General features: G+C 38.6%; 2 protein-coding genes across 5 annotated transcripts; both read right to left on the bottom strand.

Moving 5' to 3' along the window:
• Window positions 1-526: 526 nt before the first annotated feature.
• Window positions 527-13793, bottom strand: si:ch211-13c6.2 (uncharacterized protein LOC100000125 homolog). Of its 4 annotated transcripts, none has more exons than XM_055053621.1 (13): window positions 13367-13793; window positions 12510-12578; window positions 10106-10130; window positions 5624-5710; window positions 5406-5545; window positions 5192-5311; window positions 5066-5111; window positions 3606-4398; window positions 3396-3495; window positions 3212-3283; window positions 3003-3104; window positions 2245-2410; window positions 527-1117 (listed from the first exon to the last, which is right to left on the bottom strand). In XM_055053621.1, exons 1-13 carry the CDS (start codon window positions 13418-13420, stop codon window positions 924-926), a joined length of 1968 nt encoding a protein of 655 aa, XP_054909596.1. In that variant the 5' UTR covers window positions 13421-13793; the 3' UTR covers window positions 527-923. The 4 variants fall into 4 exon arrangements, with proteins under 4 accessions (XP_054909596.1, XP_054909595.1, XP_054909597.1 ...); XM_055053620.1 differs by having other exon boundaries at window positions 2245-2488; XM_055053622.1 differs by lacking the exons at window positions 10106-10130; window positions 13367-13793 and having other exon boundaries at window positions 2245-2488.
• Window positions 13794-13858: 65 nt separating this feature from the next.
• Window positions 13859-20598, bottom strand: LOC129374929 (regulation of nuclear pre-mRNA domain-containing protein 1A-like). The gene is made up of 7 exons (XM_055053625.1): window positions 20231-20598; window positions 17417-17546; window positions 17213-17319; window positions 16953-17047; window positions 16644-16770; window positions 16030-16205; window positions 13859-14777 (listed from the first exon to the last, which is right to left on the bottom strand). The coding sequence occupies exons 1-7, from the start codon at window positions 20379-20381 to the stop codon at window positions 14679-14681; spliced, it is 885 nt and encodes a 294-aa protein (XP_054909600.1). The 5' UTR covers window positions 20382-20598; the 3' UTR covers window positions 13859-14678.
• Between the last annotated feature and the right edge of the window lie 510 nt (window positions 20599-21108).

Consider the following 21108-nt stretch of genomic DNA (forward strand, 5'->3'; position numbering starts at 1 on the left):
CCGGAAAGACATTTACGCGATGACGTCGGAGCTACGTACAGAAAGACCGGGGGAGTTCAATACGGGGTTGTTCGCATAGTCTATAACGCCTCCAAAAATTGTAACTTTGCTTTTAATTCTTACTTCTTCAAGGTGGTTCTATAAGAAAAAATAATATTGAGATATAAAATAATTTTTGTTTTTGATAAGAGTACTCACTAAATTCTATTTATTGCGGTGATAAAACAGAACACAAATGTAAAAAAAAAGAAAAAAAAGCCATTTCTTTTAAATTATCCGACCCAGTTTTACATTTCTTTGGACTGGAGTAGGCCGTTTTTTATAAATTTCACAAGATTCATTTCTATTGTGAATTTGCCCTTTCTGTAAAGTTTGTTTTTTTTAGTTCTGTTTTCCATATTTATGTAAATCTACATGCTTTGACTGTCGGTTTGCTGCTGGTACATCTAATTTCCAGACAAAAGAAACTGTTCTATCGTAAACCGACGCTGACAGATGACTTGCAGTTGCAAAAAAAAAAAAACAATAAAAGAAAAAAAAATATTTTATTGAAAAATTATGTAAAATTATTTCAACCTACACATGGAATTGCTTCATAGATGTGGAATAAAAAACAAAAGTCCTTTGCAAATCCACACAAAAATGAGACGTGGTTGATCTCAACGTAAAATCTGAATACTGAGTTTTAAACCAATTAAAACTTGCACTAAACATTAAATGGATAACGGTAATTCAGTCATTACATTTTCTCATGTAAATGAAAGAAAAAATAAGTACAGTAACAAATAAACTCTTTATTGCTTACACAGAAAGAACAGATTCTAACATTTCAAGAACGAAACTTTGCTATCTAAAGCTCACACACACACACAAAAAAAACAAATCAGATTTTACTTTTTAGTATTGTCTTCAAACATTTTAGGCTATTTTCTTGCGACAAGATCCATGAGGGCACATGTGATTTTATCCATATTTGAAGAGTAGCGAGGATCACGATGCATCCTGCTGTCTTGTTCCATTTGGAGCGGAGGTGCAGAGGAGTGAGGGTTAAAATAGTTCTCAGAAGGAGCTTTGTACTCATGAGAACGCATGGACTCAGGATATTGAGGCTGGTTATCTAGACAAGACAAAATGTAGATTGTTACTATCATTAACAACATAGCCTAAATATTCTTGGGTCACCGGTGGAAAGTAGTCATTAAAAAATTTCACAAATCAAAATATCTGTCTTGTCAGATGGACTTCATATCAGCCTGGAAAAAATTAATTGAGATATTAAGAGCAGGTCTCCTGTTCAATGTTACAAATGATTGTAAACATTCCTTAAATTCATATGATCAAAGTTCTCAGTCCCACGTACAAATCCAAAAGATCACCATAAATTCACTACAGATTTCTTTATTGAAGGTCACAGACTCATGGACAAAGAGGTGGGTGGACAAGCAGATGGATGAATGGATGCAAGATTTACATAATAGGATAAGGAACAAAGTCTGGAAAAACACATTTGCCATACTCCATTTTCTTTTTCCACAATCATCAAGGCCTGGAGAACATCAGCAGCAGCCTAATCAAATCAACTCAGATAAAAGAAGAAAGGATCAGCTTTGGGGATACAGTTCAGTTAATCTTCAAAACTCTCAAATTCTTTACATTTAAGTTATTTTTTGTCAAGATTTTGGTTTTCATTCTCTGGGTGCACAATCAGTGTCTCTGTTATACTTTTATAACAATATAGATAAAACTGTGGTTTGTACACATTATTACAGGGTAATTACACATTTGCAGCATAAAACAATCATGTTGTGATCTTACAAACACCACAATAAGCTGATTCAAAGTGGAAAAACAAGTTTTTAAATTCATTCACTATTTCATTTCCTCATAGCTACTTAATAATTACTTATATTATGGAAAGGGCTGCATGTTAATCTTTCCAACATTTTCTTTAGTTCCAGATTCACTTAACATGTTTAGTGGTTTTATGACCTGAAGATGGCTGCAGCTCATAAAACTGCTGTCTCTGATCTGGCAGCTGGATAAAGGCCACGTCACCAATTAAATGGCCACATTTTCAAGCTCTAAATCAAACTGTCAAACTTTCCACCTTTAAGAATGATCTTGAAAACAGGTTAAACTTGTGCCAGGTAGCTGCAAATGTGTGGTGCTTCTTATAAATCCTACTTCTACTTGAAGCATCTCTTTAAATCATGGTCTGCATCAAGTTTCGTGTCAATGACATACCTTCAAAGCGACTTCTGCTGGAGTGTCTGGGTTCCCCGTGGTTGTATTCATGGAACCGCTGCGCAGGTGGCTGACCACGCTGCTCCCAATCAAGTCTGTTACCATTGTTGAAACCGAGCTCTTCAGATCGTCTGAGGTCAGACTCCTCTCTTGTGGGTCTATCAAACTGGTATACATGAGGAAGCTGTGGGTTAGGGTTTAGGTCGCTGTAATTTTTGGAGACTTCAGCTCGACCGTGGTTAAACTGTTGTAACGAAATAAATGCTCTGTTAGTTCCAATTTTCTGTACAACTTAAAATTTTTCCACATATTGTCCACAACTCAGTAATTTTTTAGCCAGTTTTTAACCAAGTTCTCCCTGAATTTATAGCAAATATTTTTACACTGTTCAGCCTATAAATATGAAGATGGCAAAAATACACAGTAATTAAGGCGATAACTAAGGCTGGACGGTTAAACTAACAAAGAGTGGATGTACAAATGGATCTATTGATGAACACAAAGGCAGATTGAAAAATGGACAAACAGAAAAATGGATTATCAAAGGATGGAGAGACAAACAGCGGATGGATGGATGATGAACAGAAACACATGGATAGACGGACAAAAAAAACAAATGGACAGATAGATACATGAAATAGTGAACAAAGTTCGGAAATAATGTTGATTTTTTTTTTCTGTAATTTAAATGATGAATAGGAATAACACATCTCATTCTTTCAACCAGATCCGTGTTTGGTATAAAGGTGGAAACATACCCCAGCTTTCTCCATCTTTTTGCTCTTAAATTCTTCCAAAAGTTTGGAAATTCTGCTCTTCAAGAAGTTGGCCTCTTCCGCATTATCAATTTCAACATTTTTCTACAGGAAAAGATTTTAAAAAAGCAAAACTCAAACACCAATTTTATGATTACGTCCAGGTTAGTAAATGGAACAGAGGTCGATGTAGTAGGGGGGTGTCATCTTACCAGAAGGTCAAAGATGCTCGTCACGTCAAAGCCTCTTCTACTGTAGCCTTCCCCTGCTCCATGATGTTTAGGCTTAAAAAGAAAAGTGACAAAATGAGACCATGAGTCACATTGTTTCACTTCAGTAAATCTTGGACCTTAACTAAAAAGATATAGATCTGCAATACCTTAAAAATCAGCTTACCTGCGGTTCTCCGTAGTGGATGTCCGGCCTCATTGGTACATCAACTGGTCGAACAGCTGCACCAGTTTGAGTGTGTGGAAGTCCATAATCATCTCTGTACCTTAAAACAGAATTTAAAAAAAACATAAGAATATTTGTCCCTAAAAAAATTGAAACAAGTGTCATGCAGGGACTTTCATGGACAGAAATTTGTTCAGCTTTTGCACTCACATCTCCTTTGCCATCTTTACTTCTTCTGGTGTGGCATCAGAAAAGCGGCTTTTTCGCCTGCTCATACCTTTCTCGGCTCTATTACCTTTTAGGAAGCGCCTGAACGGCTCTGGTATGTTAGACATGGGACCTTCTTCGTGTGCCTGAGCTGAAGTGGGTCTTCCCCTCTTAAGCGCCTCCTTTTGATACGAGTCTTTCCTTTCATGATAATTTTTAACTATGTCAAACGAAGACTCGCGTGAGCGATCACCTTCGAAAGGAGCAGACAGGTTTCTCCTCTTTGCCTCTGGTTCACTTGACCCATGTCTTCTCATATTGTCGAGTCTACCAGGATCCCGCTCCAGAGACCTTCGCAGCTTTTCATCTTCTCCATACATCATCTTCGGAGAGGGCTGGTATCCTTGAGACCGAACTTGACCACGGCGAATTTCCTCAGAGTAGAACTCCTCCAGAGGGTCTCGTTCTGGGTAGGGTCTTTTATGAGCAGAAGCCTCAGGTAGATAATCCAGCGACTGCGGCACAGGCGGCCTGTGATCGAACCTGGAAACGTCTGTTGACTGTAGTGGATCATCGGCATATTCCAGCAGTGGCCTGGTGTAGCAATCAAGGTTCGTTGAAGCCTCTCGGTAACTTGGTCCTTCCACATAATCCGCTCCTCTCTGTCCCTCGTCAAAGCGACCACGGCTGAGATGGTCTGGATAGATCCCAGAAAAATCCTTCTTTTCGGGATACTCCCGCAATTCAGGTAAAAGGGGAGGGACATCAGGTACCAATCTTTGCCTGTAATTTGGAACTATATAAACAAAACACACCTTATTACTTTTGAGGAAAAAAATGGAAAATCGCTTAATCAAATATGACTAGGACTGGCAAATTTGATCATCAAAGAGAACAATATTTAAATTCCCTTGACATCTGTAGAGACTTTGTGTTAAATATGTATACTGATATCTTGGATGGGTGGCATAATATTAGACTGTAGGGAATAAAACAAGTTAATGATCTACAGTAGCAGAGAGATCATGGTACAATCTAACCATAACCATATGATCTCTAGAAAACACCGAATGCAGAATCTGAATGCTAAAAACGAATCCACTTTAAAATGCAACCCAACATAGGACATCATTAAATCACTATTCATTAAAATGACTAAGTTCAGGAAAAAAACCTCACACTGGAACTTCAAGAGGAACAAAAATTGATTGTGTCGTATTAAAGCGGCAGGATGTGAGCTAGATTTATTACAGCATTTCAGAAACCTCCTGAAATAAATAAGTTCAAATAAGTTTTAGATAAAGTGTTAGAATAATACAAACTATCAAGTTCTGGAGATTTTAATTTTATATTCACTATTACTCAAATCACTTCATGAGCTACATATTTTTTTTTAAATGTGCATGATTAGTAGACAAAATTATTCAATAAAGGATTTCTCACAACAGCTAATTTGACAGTACCTCTTGTGATGTTGAGTCTTCCTTCAACTCCCTTTCTCAACAAAGACTGAAATACAAATGTGAGAACAGAAGTCACAAAAGAAATATAATTTTAAAAGAAAAAAATGATATATGTGAATGACTAACTTCTGGAATTCCTCGTCCATTTTGTCTTTCAACTATCTCTGCTTTGGCTCGCATTATCTTCCCTCCTTGGGTATTTATGGTGTCACTGTCCCAGGTAACCAAGTCTGGCCGTTTTAACTCCTATAAATGCAAACAATTTGTTAGGGTGCAGGAAAAAAAGCAAAACAAATCATGAAAGCAAAGTTGTTTTTGGAATACAGCGGTGATGCTTTACCACATATTTTTGCCGGTGTTTACGGCCAATCACGTGGCAGACCATTTCTGCAAGGTTGGATGTTTGACTGCATAACTTGCAGGTGTATCTGGCACCCAACTGTGGCTCAAAATTGGCCACTTCTTCCAAAAAATTCAAACCTGAGATAAAAGCAGAAAGAAACCCTATTAATCTTTTTTAGGCAATACAACAGACAATGTTTGTACCAATGTATTTACCAATGATGGGTTCATCGAGATTCAGGTACTCCAGGTAATGTGAAATGTCCTTAAACTTTGGCATGATATGTTCTCTGACAGCCTTCCCTGAGAAACCGAACACAAACAATTAGGCAAAGAAATCACAGAAGCTGAAGCAGTTTTGTAGTACAAATGCTTTGTTCAATTACAGCTCAAAACTGAGCACAGCATCACATTTTAACCTATGTACAAACCATTGTCGCAGCTAACGCGTATTTTTGTATGAAGTGTATAATTAAATTTTTTTTAGTTTGGAGACATATGATGTTGACTTAGGTTGAGTTGGGAATGTTGTTTTAGTCTTATTCTTTGGTTTCAAAAACCTTTAAACCGAAAACCACGCAATAAATCCTGCATTGGGTGATGGATTCAGCTAATTACTTGAGTATTAGAAACAGATGCATTTTTTTTTTTTTAATCGATTAAAATGCTTACCGATTAACCAAACATTCGGTTAAACGGATCCATTGGGTAGCTGGAATTTGTCCTCGACCTGGTGCAGGTTAGCAAACGTGCACAGGTGTCATGTCTCACCTTCTGGAGCCGTTTCTTAGTTTGTTGCAAATGAAAAGACAGATAATGGACGCATTTTTTTTAGAGGGTTGAGCTTCCACCTAGTGGAAGAATACCATTGAGGTCACTTGTATCCAATGATTTGTACTTATGGTGATGATCCATGTCATGACCAGAGGAAAAGGTCAGAATGTAGATGGACTGATAAATCAAGAGCTTTACCTTTCAGCCCAGTCCTTTCTGTACCATGACACATTAAAGTCATGCAGAGGATTTCTATAAAGCCATGTCCTACTCCATCCACCAAAAGGCAGCTCATTCTTTTGGTTACCTCAGACTTTGAGGTGGCAGGGCTCAGCTTTGAAGATGCGGCAGGGAGCTTGTTCATCTCCCATCTGCTTCTCCACATCACCAGAGGTCAAATACGGTAGTTCAGGCTTCGAGCCTAGGACCATGTAGGAATGAGCAACAAAGACGAAGTACAGACTTTCCCCTCTGAGCTGTTATTGCAAGGGCTTACTTCAGGTAAATGTAGACAAAAAAACAGACAAGTTGCTCTGCAGTAATATTTTCCAATTTCCATCTAGTCGTGTAATCCCGGAAGAGCAACAGAGTGCGAGTCCATTTATTTTCAGGGACGTTACAGCTTAAGTTCCATCAGCTGTTGCTATATTTTCTGTGTTTAACCAACACACCTAAAAGGTGCGACCGTAAAATCCTTACACCACCATCCGATTTCAGGCTTTGACTGACAAATAAATGTTTAATATTGCATCCTTTTCTTTAAGCTCCTCACTTATCTTTGTGCCTCATGACCAGATGAGGCCGGATTGCAAAATGTTGTGCACTCTCTCGCTATGCAGTCCATAAACCAAAGCTCTGAGTCCACAGTACCTTTAAAATATGCAAAATATTTCATGAAAATATGGTTCTTGAGAGAAACGAGTGGGGGAGGGGGGTTCCTTTTTTGAGATTAAAAATCAAGTTGCCTGTATTAACACACAGGGAACAAATTAGGGGACTTGCACAGATGCTAAAGGGAGCGTTTGACAGAAAGTCGATGGAGGAAAGAAAGTCCTGTGGGGGTAACTGTCACTGAAGTAAAAGAAAAACATCAGTTGCAGTGGTTACTGCAATCATAAGACTGACATTTTTAAAACTTAAAATTAAGTAATATACCAGAAAAAATTTACAATTGCAGAAACATGCCAAACTATTTCTGCAACTAGAAAATATGTCTTCTCTAATTAACTTTAAGGTGATTCACCTTCTTCTAGTAAGCTTGGTCTTTAGTGGTGACAGTATTAGGTTGATTAGAAAATTAACGAGAAAAACTTATGAGTGGTTACAATTTTCCATCATACAGTTCAAAATATTCTCAATGAGATGCATCTGATTGATTTTACTTCACAAGCAACCGTTCTTTGGCTCTAAGCCAAAGAACGGTTAATTTAGGGCCTTGCATCTGAAATATGCATCACATTGTAAAAGTTTAATCATATTGTTGGAATGAGATCACCTTCGGTCATTCAGGACAAACTGACCGAAGAAGAAAAGACGTGGCTCGTGTTTTTGAAAGAGGCTTGTGAAACCGGTTTGTGCCTCATAAATAAAAATAAAAAGTTGCTTTATGGTGCTGAAAATCAACTGAAAACCGATTCGTAGCATCAGTGTTGATTTGAAAGCAGACTGAGTGCAGGACTTGATTGAATCTGCTGCAAAGTTGCAGTTTTGGTTGCTTACCATGAGTTCTGGTGAATCTAGTGAAATAAACATTGTGTGCGCAAGTATTAGGCAAATGAGCAAAATTTTTCATGTGTACAGGTTCGTCTCTTTTGTAATAAGAGGAGATGTGGCCTAAGGAAAACTGTGTATATCACAGTGTGCTTAAATATTGGGCAGCTTTTATTCTTCAGGGAAAACGGGCCAAAAAAATTTACTTTGAATTATAAAACAATTTGCAAAACAGGCTTGGGGGATAAAATATTCTGCTACAACGATGTCGTGAGAAACTTACTGAGAAAAAGAGGAAAGCAAACACAAATTAACTGCCAAAGAGTTTAGGATAATCAGATACCAGAATCCCTGGTAGCTGATTCTGTGTCTTCGTAGTCCAAATGTGTAACCTAACTGGAGTACAGATACAAAGCCAAGGTAACAAAAGCTGAAACCCGACCACCACTGAAGAAATATGTGTTTTTCACAGATTTTATGAGCTGATGTGATCAGATTGACCCTTGACGGTCCCTATGGACGAGACCATGGCTGGATCAGTAACTGGAGCAGAGCTTCGCTTCAACCCAGACACAAGCAAGGTGGAATAGAGCACCTGTACAGCTGTTATTAAAGATGAGCTACTTTGACCTTTCTCAGGTTGAAAATGGAGTCTTAAATTGATTCCAAAATCTACAAATTGTTTTTAGAAGACATTCCTCCATCCATAGGGCAGGAAAGTCTCCATCTTTCAGGAAAAGCATGATTTTTATGAGAAAACAGAGCTTCATCACATGCATTCAAGAATGTGGCAAGCCAGTTAAGTCCTTCGAGTAGAAATCACAACATAAGCGAGCTCTTGACATGATCTAAACCCTATTGAGAATCTGTGGGTCCTTCTTGGACGCGAGCTTTTCGGTGAAGGAAAACAGTCGACCATTTTAAGCCCGTTCTTAAACCGATTCTTCCACAGTCCACCCCAGCCATCTCCACTTACAGATCTTGCGTGCGTCCTCCCTGTTTTTCATAACCACCTCAGGGGTGGTACAGGCCACCCCTCGCTGTATTGCGTGCAAGATCTCACAACCCTGCAAGCAGCACATCTCTCCTTAGAACAGGCATGCAATGAAGACGCAAACAACGGTCTGCTCCACGTTCTGTCAGGACTACTTACAGTTTTATGCCAGCTGGTGTGAAACACCGCAACAACATAACACTAGTTTGTCATGACTTGACTATTATTCTTTGTTTGGATTTTTTTCTGTGGAGTGCACAACATGCCTTTTCTCTCAGTAAGGTTCATGTGTGAATATTGGTGTACATCTTTTGACAGCATTACCTACGTCCAAAAAGCCGAGTCCATCAAAACCAGAAATTCAAGGTTATCCACTGCTGAGTCATTGGAAATGACGTCATTTTAGCGTCGACCACAGCTCCTGCGCGCTCTGTGTCCGTAATAGTGAGGAATATACCACTGACGGAGACGCGCACAACTTTGCTAGAACCGACCCAGCTAGAGTGAGACTTGACAACGGACAAGAGGCTTTAGAGTCTGTGGTTGCCGCTGCACCAAAGGTTTACCATCAGCAGATCAAGAAACCAACAGATTCTGTGAATGGAAAGGTTGTGACAGTTATTTAAAAAGGGTTGCTATGTTAGTCATTTTTTATTGTCATAAATGTTTTCTTGAGAAATGTTTCACTTAGATGCATGATGTTGCTGCACAGTGTTTGCCCAATAATTGTGGACACACAAATATGTCCCAAGAACGCTGTAACACCACTTTCTTAACCGTCCCACAAATTTTTTACCGTCTGTGCAGTCCAGCGGTGTCACAATGACCCCGCATGAACTTAAAAAAAAGAAAAAAGGGTGGAGGAGTGGGGGGGTTGGCACAGTTTTGGGAACTGATGGTCTGACGGGATACCTTCCCCGCTTCCCGATTGTGACATCAGCCACGCTTCTTCTAAGTGAGGCAGGAGAGTTAAGTAGTCTGAAAATGTACATTTTAGTACTGCATTTGTTCTGTCATAAAATTCTTAAAATTAAAAATACAACTTGCCTAATAATTGTGCACACAGTGTATAAGGCAGAAGTTTTGTTTGGCTGTGCAATGCTACTGACATCTTTAGGCCTAAATTCTGTCCTTAAATTAAAACTCGACACCCTTTCTTCAAAATTATATTCAATGTGGTTTAAAGTTCAGATATTTGTTTGAAGATTAGGCCTACTTACCCTCAGCAACAAGGGCATCCTCTTTCTGCCAGGAATAAAAGGAGAACAATAGATATTAGGTGAACTGATGCTGAACAAACAGCACAACTCTTAACTTCTCTCTCAAAAAAAAAGAAAAAAAACAACAACAACAAAAAAAGGAAATTAAGTCATTAAAAAAATCATAATCAAACTTATCAGAGGAGGACTCATGTACTCTTGCCCAGTCATACAGAGCCCAATTATACTCACCTGGCCAGTATTGGTTGCAGCAGATTCAAGTCTGTGGAAACATGTACACCCTACATGCCCAGGTCAAAACAAGTTTGTGGACAAGAAGGTTGAAGAAATGTTTCTTCATTATAGAAGAACCTGCACACAGGTTTTGATATCAACTGATGTGAAACTGATGTGAAGATTCCTGTCATACAAACAGCAGCAGCGTAGTTGTAGAATCAATTAATTCCTGGTGAAATATCTCCGTCAAGCAAGAGCACTTGGTACAGGGTTCCACTGTGTCAGCTCAAAGTAAAAATAAAACAAAAAACATGTTGATTCAAGATCATTTTCCCCAACACTCACTGGCCCGATTAAAGATCCATCATCTTTGGGGTTGATGATTTCCACCCCTATACTTATAAATTAAATGTTCGGGTAAGAGATGTGCAGATGTCCTTCATTCTTCAGGCACTGTCAAAAACGCAAGTGTTGTTTTGAAGAAATGTAGTTGGCTTTTCTTTTACGAGATGTATGAAGCCATCAGACATCGAATCTGCCATACCAAAGCCAATCCATTTCCTGAGAAGCTGTAATAAGATTTATATAGAGCAAGAGGAACACACAAATTCCAAAACAACTTCAAAAAGCAGCAGAAGAGAAATGCAAGACATCCGCTGTAGCCAAAAGTGTAGCTGAAGACGCTGACAAGTCACTGATATTGCCACAAGACAAAGGGTGGTTTGATAATCCTCACTTAGCTGAATACCCACCATGAAAATTGTGATCACCTGTCAGAAAAAAGCTTCCAAGAAAAAATTAATGAAGCTTGCTAAAAATATAGCCAAAGAAATTATAACAACCAAAAATCCTTTTGATGTCATTTAGACCAGCTTCTCAACAGTCTTAGTCATAGCCAATAAGATGGACCTTGAAACAGGGTCAGGTCAAACACTATTTCTATTGTGGGGGAAGAAGTGAAGGTGGCTGAGGAATATAAATACCTTCGCGTTCACCTGAAGACGCAACAATGAATCTGTTTACAAAAACGAACGGAGCAGACTCTTCTTCTTGGGGAAGCTTCGGACCTTCCAGGTTTGGAACAAGATGCTGTATATCTTCTGTAAGTGTGTTGTTGAGATTATACCATCTTCTCCATTCATCGGTTGTGGCAGCAGCACCAGAGTCATGGACTTACCAGGGTTCAACAAACTGATAAAGAGAGATTGTTCTCTTCTGGGGACTACAGTGTAAAAGATGTCTGAGATTAACCAATAACCGGGGCATCAAATAGGAGACGGCCAGACGAATGACAAGTGAAACACATGGTTTTCTTCTGGAGTCCATATTGAGAAACAGGATGAATCTAATTTCATCTGAAGTTAGAGGCCATCACAAATTACCTCTTTAGGTTGGTGCTTCTTTAAGTCCTGTTGAATCACTTGGAAGAAACATTTTAGGTGTAAAGTGCCAGTCTTACCTAAATGTATCCAAATATTACATTCAAGCCTGGAACAGAAAAACCTGCAAGCACTGTTGAGACAAAAGTCTTACTCTGCTGTGTTTCAATGTGCTCCTGAAGAAGGAATATATCCAGTTGCAATCATCTAGAAAGTAAAAGTGACTCAAGAGATGAAAACCACTTTTTTCGTTTTTTGTTTGTCTTGGAAGAACCACAGTGAATCTAGAAAGAAGAAGCCAAGTCCAGTCCTGAAAGGCTATTATTCTGCAACTTTTAGATGAATCTGCCATCCAACACGCTTGAATGAAATGATTGGCTCATTATCAGACCTCTGCATTGTTGAATGACGTCCTGAATGTTGCGGGCTTTAAAAGTTAAAGGCAACAGGATTCTCCAGATCAAGCAGAAATCCATCCAGTCTTCCCGCTAAGTTCTTGTGGCAAAACCAAAATCTTTTAGATCAATCAACCCAGATAAGGAAAAAAAAAAACAGATCATAGAAAATCCATTAACAATAATAAAACACCAAAATTTTATATTGATGTTGAAGAGTTTTTGGGGGGTTTTTAAATTATTTTCACACAAAGCAGTACCTTCTCTCCAGTCTGCAGGAACAACAAGACTGTTGTTCTTTTAAGGACAAAAAAGGAGTTTTGTGAAACAACAAAAACAATGTTGTAGTTTGACAATTATCTACATTCACGGCAAATGTCAATGACTACAAAACCTTTCCCAAGTAAACTGTACCTTTAAATGTCCCGGTGTGGTCAGGTGTATCTTGTAGAGGGTGTTACCTCTAAGAGATTTTTCACAGACCTGGGTTAAATAGAAAAGTCCGTGAGTATGAAAGGCATTACAGAGCAAACTTTACAGAGATTTTTGCTGCCTTTCAATCCAAACTCATTCGAATGCTTTCCTTATTCCTCACACAAACATCCAAATGCAGGAAATCAACATACAACTAATACGCTATACGTAGATTTTTTTTTACATTGAGTTCTAAGTGAAAAAACAACAAAAATAAAAAAAATGTATCAATTCTAAATGGATGTGAAAATAAACACTTAAATTGAATAAAAATTAGGCTTATCCAAAAATATTTTAAACTGGATGGGTAATTATCATACCATCTACCACCAACATGATGAAAACATAATTACAATTTGCTGTCTTGTGAGGATAACAATTTACTCCAATCAGCATATATTTACACTTTTCGATATAAACCAAATATATCTGGTTACCCAGGATATTTAATCAATGAGTCATAAAACGCAAATTCTAACGGTAATACCTCAGTCATCTGCTGGATCATGTGTTGCATGTTTACATGATCTAAGTATCACTATATTGACGGAATAACAAACGTAGAAAAGCATACATTACATTAATCATTGATGTACCTCTAGTTTAACATACATTTTATAACATACTTTATGCAGCAAGAGTAATATGTTGCATAGACGTGGATAGACAGCGCCAGCCTTACATTGTAGTAAATGGGCTACAGCTAGCCTTGCCTGGCTACTCCCTGCATGGCCCACGCTGTTTGCGATTCCTTCCGCATTTTACATTCAGCGGCTAAACCATGCTGGTCAACTTACCGTGCATTCGATGAAACCATCATCTTCATCGTACGGTGTTTCCAAGTTATCCATTTTTCTTACTTTTTACGTGGCACTAACAAGCTAATGTTAGCTTAGCAACGGTTTACCCTTGCTAGCTTTTCTGCAACGATAGATGAAATAATTTGTATGGCAGTTTAACAAAAAGTGACGTTTTTTTGTTGTTGTTGTTGTTTAATACGATTTTATCAATATTTAGTTGCTCCGGAAAAATGAACTTTACGTTACAGAGGACATGTGATAACGCAGCAACTGCAATTAAAGAAACAATCCTTTTAAAATTTAAGTACTTCCTGTATGTTTGTGGGGCTTCTCTGGAACGGTCCGGAGGGGCGGGATAACTGACATCAAGCACGACTGCTACAAAAACGGTGCGCCGGTGTTAAAATTGAGCCCACACGCAGGAAAACGGTCCCTTTTTTACAGGGTGTCCTTCTACGCCCCCTGTTGACCATATATATCCTTCACACATCTTGTATATATTCTGTTTAATAAAGCATTTTCTTGAAAGTGACAAAAACAAAGCTGGTTTTATTCTAACTTTGGAAACCGGGGCACTTTTCGGGCTGCATGACACATTTGATTGGAAACTAAAAAGCATCACGGTAAACAGCACAACACAAAATTCACTCACTGTGTAAGCACACAATAGGTTAAAAAAACAAATATCCAAGCTACTTGTATCTTAATCTGGATGATGAATACAAATCATAAACATTTATGATTTCCATCATGTTTACATGCAAATGTGTGTACACTGAGCAAGGTTTTCAGACGATCCTTTCACAAACAGGGTTCATGAAATGCGTAAACACAGTTTGCTTTATGGAACCTGGATTTCCAATGTTTTCTGACAATCTCAAAATATACATTTTTTCCCCCCCAATACACTATAAAATCAGTGATTCCAGCTCGAGTGACTTCCACAGTGATCTCTAACAAAAAAAGCTACGTAAATATGTCGAAACGATGCGAGGCATATTACAAAAACATCCCAATACTGGAACTCCTGAATCGTCAACACTTAAAAGGATCTACACTCTGATGCCTCAAGTTGTCAAAAAAAAAAAAAATCATCCCAGTCACACCACTTTAAAGCTGTAAGGTATCACCACATGAAAGTCCTGTGATACAATCTTAACTTATCGTTAAATTAAAAACATGAGCTTGCAAATGGAGATGTAGACACTTGGGACTCAAGAGACATGGATAAATAGTCCAGTGAAGACAGGTGAGAACAGATGCTGCTTCCGTCTGTGTTGAGAACTGGTGAGAAGGCGAGTATTGGCAGTCATTTGGAAGAGTTGCGATGTCCTTCTGAGAGGTTATTGAGGCGCAACCGCAGTTCTTTCCGGACCTGCGACACCATCGTCAGTTTCCTCTTGTATTCCTGAAAAGTGTCCCGAAAGAAGATAACATAAGAGTTTTTTTACTATAATAATATTGTACATTTGAGTTGTTTTTAGTCTGAACTTATTTGAAGCTCATAAGCGCCACAAATACCACATTCTGCATGAAACTCATTTGTACAAAGTTGTTGCATTTAAATTCTGTGAAACAAATTTATTTATCTGAGGTTTATGATTTATAGTTGCTTCAACTTCAGCAATTGCTAATCTGTGCACCAGTATCTTAAATGTCACCATTTTCTTTGGCTTCACTAGTGCCATACATTATATACTTTGTGGACACAAAATCCACCAGTTCTAGTGCTTGTGGGTGAATGCCTCTGCAAAATAAAGTCTTAATTTAAATATGTATGAAGTGAAGTCGGCTTGCCAGCTTATATGGGATTAAATAAATAGGAAACATTTGGATAAACTTGCAAATGCACCATTTTAGGTCATCTTAGGGGTTTACAAATGCTTTAATCCCTGCCGTTTTTGTTGTGTACATAAATTTTTAGATTATTATAAGAAACTGGTTTGTCCCATCAAATAACATGCATATTTTCATAACTCATTTCTAAAATGAATGCTTTTATTGTTCCAAGTCAACTCAGAATTCACACTTGAATTGAACTCAAGCTAATTTACATTTTGTTACTAAAAACATATCGGCAACACCTTAACTTTGCCATAGAGCTAGAAAATGTTCGTCATGCAAGAATGCAGGTTCATCAGCAGCGGAAAGCCTCAGGGCAGAATAAAAGCACACGAGAACCATTTCAGTCTTTAAGTTTAGTTTTTTATTAAACACCTTGGTGAAGACATTTGATATGCTTTGTTTTTCTCCTGGATTCCTGTGGATAAAGGCTGCACACAGCTGTCACTACACAAAGAGCCATGTTAATGGGAAAACCATCAGTCTTTATTTCTAGAGATCACTGAATGTTAAATACTTACCGTATGGATTCGGAATCTGAGCTAAAAGAAACGTTTCGTTAGAGGTAAAACGTCATGGCCAACATTATTTTGGTTTCCCATCAGCCAAGGGCCTTCCCAGTATTACTAGATAACTTAGACATATCCTTACTTTACAATAAATAGCAGAAATAAATTAGTTTCCTTTCAGATCTAAAACTTCAATCTCACTGTTAGGACAGATGAAGCCTAAAGCCGAATAAGAGGAACACAATTGTGACTCAGACAAGACATAAAAGTCAATTATTTAGAAGGAAAACTGAAAAGTGATGTACGCACTTCGAGTTTCTGCTCGTTCTGGGTCAAGCCGTCCTTCTGGCTCTGTAGGAAGGTCGTTAGCGTACGCGTGAGCTGCCTCCTGTCGTCAATCTCCGCGGCCAAGCGACCGCTGTAGTCGGCTAAAAGCATGCAGGCTTCCTCGACCATCCGGGAGAGCCGCTCACCCGACTCTTTGTCTAAATCAAACAAAACATTCAGAAACAAAGACAAAGTTCAGAAGACAGGCAGTCATTCGGTCTTATCATTTTATGGTGGGTAAAGTCAGTGGCCTGACTTTATCAGGAGTTAAAATTTCTATGTGTGGTGCAATTCATCATTATGAAAATCGGAAACATTATGGTGCTTTTGCACATAAACTCAAATCTATTTTTATTGGGATTTCACGTGACAGAACGACACAAAGTGGTGCATATTTGTGAAATGGAAAAGCTGCGGTGTTCACATCTGCTCAGAAAGAAATGCTTTATTACAGCATCTAATAGATAAATTGCTTCGGTATTTGTCACATCTGGAAATTTTGCACATGCACACAGCGCCGGGGGGGCTAATATCAATCAAATAATCATTTCCCCCCACTGTAAAAGCAGAGCCAAACTTTATGTCTTCATGTCTACCTGTGATCCTGTGAAGGAGGGACGTGTCCTGGACCTCGGCAGGAAGAGAGGAGATGCGCTGCCGCAGCACCGAGTCGCTGTGGGCGGCGTTTTCGAGTTCCTGCAGGGCTCGAATTAAATCTGCTGTCTGTGGGTGAAGAACGATACAAATCAGGAAAATAAAAAGTAGGGAGAAGGAGCAAGAATGGGCTATTTAAGAGACAACAATAAGAAATAATGAAAGTCAGATTTATAAACAAATAGCAGGACAAATACAGTGCAGTTTTGTCAACCTCCTGTATTTAATGCTGCGATTTTCAAAGACGTCACCTGTGGAGGATCAGCTGGGGAGCTGCGGGAGGCGAAGCCCTCATCATCAGGGTGGATCTCCTCATAAGATCTTTTCTTAGGTTTCTTTTCTCCATCTACAATTTTTAGACAAGAAAGACAAAAACACAGAAAACAGAGAAGATATCACACTCGGGAGAGATTGCTCCGTATTCAACTACACCCCAGCGTAGTGTCTTGATAATGTTACGATTCAAAACCTACGTTGTTGCTGAACCCAAACAGGCTGGTGTTGAACTTACAGAGGACCTCTGAGAGCTGCTCCAGCAGGTTGTTGTCATACACCGCTCTCTCCTGCCAGATGGATAAAACCCGACCTAGCTGTTTCTTGCAGCCCTCCTCGCCCTCCCTGATCGGGGAAAACACCCGAAACAAACACAGGACAATACGGGACCGATAAGCCTTCAATATCCTGCTAATTCTGCTAGGTAAAAATCAAGCCTGACCTGTTGACATGTTTGAATGCTTCAACGATGACCGGCGCAAAGTCCTGGGTGAACTCCGGTCCTTTTCTCTTGCTGTTCTGAATGACGTCGTTGGCCAAGTAGAGGAAGGTCAGCTTGCGCGATACCTGAGCTGCACACACACGTTGAAACACAAGCGGCGGAGAATGTGGATGTGACGCACAAAACCGACAGAAGAGCTGTCCGCTTTCGCTCCTCTGACATTTGCTCCTCTTGCGGTTTATCGCTTCGCAGTCAGTAAGGAGATTTCTTACTGATCGCCCGCCTCCAATTAATATCCACCAGCAGAAGACCACTCGGTGGATTTGACTGAATCGCGGCTCCTGAGCTAATCTTCCGAAGTCGATTGGCCCAAATGAGGATCGCAACCACAATCGAGGGAAATGACGTGCAACGTAAAATCTTCTGGCTTAATTCTTGGTTTCTGGTACGTATTGGAAACAGGTTACGAGTGAGAAACAAACAGTAACAGCCAATTCAAAAAGGGGGAATTAATTGTTTTGACTTTTTCACCTAAGCAATATAAAAAAGTCAAAGAAATTTATTACAGTTAGAATAAAATGCAATCTAAATGCATTTTGTGGATCTTTTCACTCTACTATAAATACCAGATTTAATTCCTATTCAAATGAAGAATAGTAAAACACTATTCTTAACATAATACCATAACATTATTTTTGAGTAGCACATATTATGAATCAAATCATAAATCTATTTCCTATTTTAGATCTTGTAATTTGGTTATATTCCTTTTTTTTTCTTCTTAAAGTCAGACAATTTGAACGTGTAAAAAAAAAAAAAACAGGAACAAAGAGTTTCTATTTCTGGACAAGTGATGTTTTGGATGCTGTTGGTCTGAGGTGAGCAGACATCTTGAGAGAGAACCACCTTTATCCCCGAGAGCTTTTCAGACACAGCTCTCCGTTTTCCCCCCAGATGCAGAGCCCTAAACTAAAACATCCACCTGAGATGTCATTAGGATGCTCGGCTCGTCCCCTGCTAATAAGTCCGCCATTAATAGCAGCGCCTAACATGTCTGCAACCCTTTCTTTGTGTTGGTTTAGATACCATGACAACTAAATTACTCAATAAAACTAGAAGTAGTTTGCTTCCATCGGTGACACAATTAATTATTATCAGAAATGATCATTGAAGATTCTCTAGCCTTGTTGCGTTAACTGAAGTATTTCAAGACAATCGTTAAATTCATCAATGACAAATTTTCCACAAGTGGCAGGCAAAGTGCAGCTGATTAACCTCTTAGAACTGAAAAAAGGGCCAATTTTCAGGCCAACTGTGCCTGAAAATTGATTTCTACTCACATTTTTCTGCTCAAATTATTTTAAATCACATTTATTTATACAAGTAAACTGACAAGAGGTGACTTGTTTAAACTTACATTTTAGTAAGTGTAGTACATACAGTATATATATATATATATATATATATATATATATATATATATATATTGTGGTAGATGTAGCAATACCAAGTGATTGCAACATCAGGAAAAAGGAGCACGAGAAATTAGAGAAATACCAGGGCCTCAGGGAGGAACTGGAGAGGGCCTGGAAGGTGAAGACCACAGTGGTGCCTGTGGTCATCGGGGCCCTCGGGGCAGTAACCCCCAAACTGGAGCAGTGGCTACAACAGATCCCAGGAACAACATCAGACATCTCAGTCCAGAAATGTGCAGTCCTTGGCACAGCCAAGATACTGCGCAGAACCCTCAAGCTCCCAGGCCTCTGGTAGAGGACCCGAGCTCAGAGGATAAGAACCACCCGCGGTGGGTGAGAAGGGAATTTTTTTATTTTTATATATATATATATATATATATATATTATATATATATATATATATATATATGTATATATATATATATTTTTTTTTTTATAAAAATAAAATTGTATTTTAGGAATGTTTTGAAATCTTGATTGGAACCTTTTCTCTGTTTTGTTTTTGAAGTCTTATCTTTTGTGGCGCTTTTTCTGTCTTAATTGTTGTCACAGCTATTGTAAAGCAACTTAATAAAGAATATTATTATTGCTATGCATAATGGCAATGTAGCATAGTTTGATCACAGGGGAAAATAAAATGTTCTGACAACAGATGATCAAGTTTTTGTTTGCCTTAAGTGTCCAACAGATTAGATTAAAATGTATTACATTATTTTTTTAACTAGCAATTTAAGAAACATAATTGGAGTAAGGCCTTTCTTATCATTACCATTATTATTGTATTATCATGTGCAACATTACTTATGGTATCAACATATCATACATTAATCCATTAGGAAACCATAATATTTGTTGATAAGAAAATATTTATTATCGGAAAAACAACTACAGCTTTTATGTGTACATAAATATACATGCATATGTTTATTATTAACTATTATAATTATTTTAATATTAGTTAAAAACGTATATTAATTGGTTATATGTTCCTGAAAGAGAACACATGAGGATCAATGAGGATTTTGGCTCGTTCGGAAACCTTCGACATATAAAGAAATGCATTCAACTAAATATTTACTGAATCGAGATTGACAAAGTATCCTGACACTCAAAGCTAACTCAGAAAACTAACTGCACTTTGCTTGAACACTGGCCCGCTAGCAGCAACAAGGCTAACCGTGAAATCTGCCTTTTGACATGAACATAGGAAGCTAAAGTAGTTAAAATAGGACGCTAAAGAGTTAGCCGGAGCTAGGCTGCTCCCTGCAGCCACATGCAAAGTGTTGAGGACGAGCAGCGTGGTCTGCTGTTGTTTACTTCGAGCCCACATCGACCTTACCTTTCCTCAGTTCGCTGAACCACACCGTGACAATCGTCTTCGAGTGTTTTCTGTGGTGGATGAGCCACAGCGACAGCGTTTGCACACTTTGCTGAGAGTTGCTAAGCTCGGATAGTTTTTTCTCTAATGCCGCCTCAGAGAAAGCAGACATCTCGACGAGGATAAACAAGAGAGTGAGTGGAGACCACTGCGGGAGGCAGCTTCAGCTGAAAACCGTCTTCTGCTGCAAATTAGGAGGCCAGTTGGTGACTTGTCGCCATGTACGTGAACGCTTATGCGCTGCGGTGACTCTCTGAGCAGTTGTTCATGCTAGCCAGTCACCGCCGCCCTCTCGCTGGAGCTCTCTGGGGTTACCGTCTCCTGCTGGGGGGGCTCCGCAAACACGCTTCCGGGTTGTTTGAACGTTGCGTTCAAGGGCCATCGAAAATTGCACATCTTTCATGAATCTTCTTTCGTCATCTTCCTAGAATATTGGACTAAGTCTTTTTTTTTTCCCAAAGTCATTTAAAAAAAATAAAAATAAATAAATCACAGTTTTTCTTTTTAAAAGAGGCTTTAGGCAAAAAAAAAAGGTAAGGTCATTATTTTAGGAAAGAGACGTTACACAAATGCAGCTTCAGTTCATATCATCTCAGTGCATTGTTTTGGTTTCTAAAAGTGATTAAATTAAATACCAGTTACAAAATGTGAAAATACTATCAGACAGCAGAGGAAGACGTAAAAATGAGATATTGAACTGCAGTGGCTAAAAAATGGAAAGAGTTGGATTACAGACTGCAGTTAATGATGTTCCAGTTATTTATCGAAGGCAACTGAAAAAAAAGAAGAGATTTTAGCCTCGATTTAAAGAAACCTGGAGTTTTGTCAGGGCAGATGAT

Source organism: Poeciliopsis prolifica, unplaced genomic scaffold (genome assembly GCF_027474105.1).
Source record: "Poeciliopsis prolifica strain line A6 unplaced genomic scaffold, Auburn_PproV2 SCAFFOLD038, whole genome shotgun sequence".
Classification (NCBI taxonomy): Eukaryota; Metazoa; Chordata; class Actinopteri; order Cyprinodontiformes; family Poeciliidae; genus Poeciliopsis; species Poeciliopsis prolifica.

What these genes read in the sequence shown, in the direction of transcription:
- si:ch211-13c6.2 (XM_055053620.1), bottom strand. Translation starts at nt 13,420, where the DNA reads ATGGATAACTTGGAAACACCGTACGATGAAGATGATGGTTTCATCGAA. An exon ending in ATGGACGAGGAATTCCAGAA is followed by an intron (nt 5,112 to 5,191) that starts GTTAGTCATTCA and finishes TTTGTATTTCAG; the next exon opens with TCTTTGTTGAGAAAGGGAGT. An exon ending in GTAAAGATGGCAAAGGAGAT is followed by an intron (nt 3,496 to 3,605) that starts GTGAGTGCAAAA and finishes TTCTGTTTTAAG; the next exon opens with GTACAGAGATGATTATGGAC.
- LOC129374929 (XM_055053625.1), bottom strand. Translation starts at nt 20,381, where the DNA reads ATGTCTGCTTTCTCTGAGGCGGCATTAGAGAAAAAACTATCCGAGCTT. An exon ending in CCCCAGCTGATCCTCCACAG is followed by an intron (nt 16,771 to 16,952) that starts GTGACGTCTTTG and finishes CTTCACCCACAG; the next exon opens with ACAGCAGATTTAATTCGAGC. An exon ending in AGAACGAGCAGAAACTCGAA is followed by an intron (nt 14,778 to 16,029) that starts GTGCGTACATCA and finishes GACACTTTTCAG; the next exon opens with GAATACAAGAGGAAACTGAC.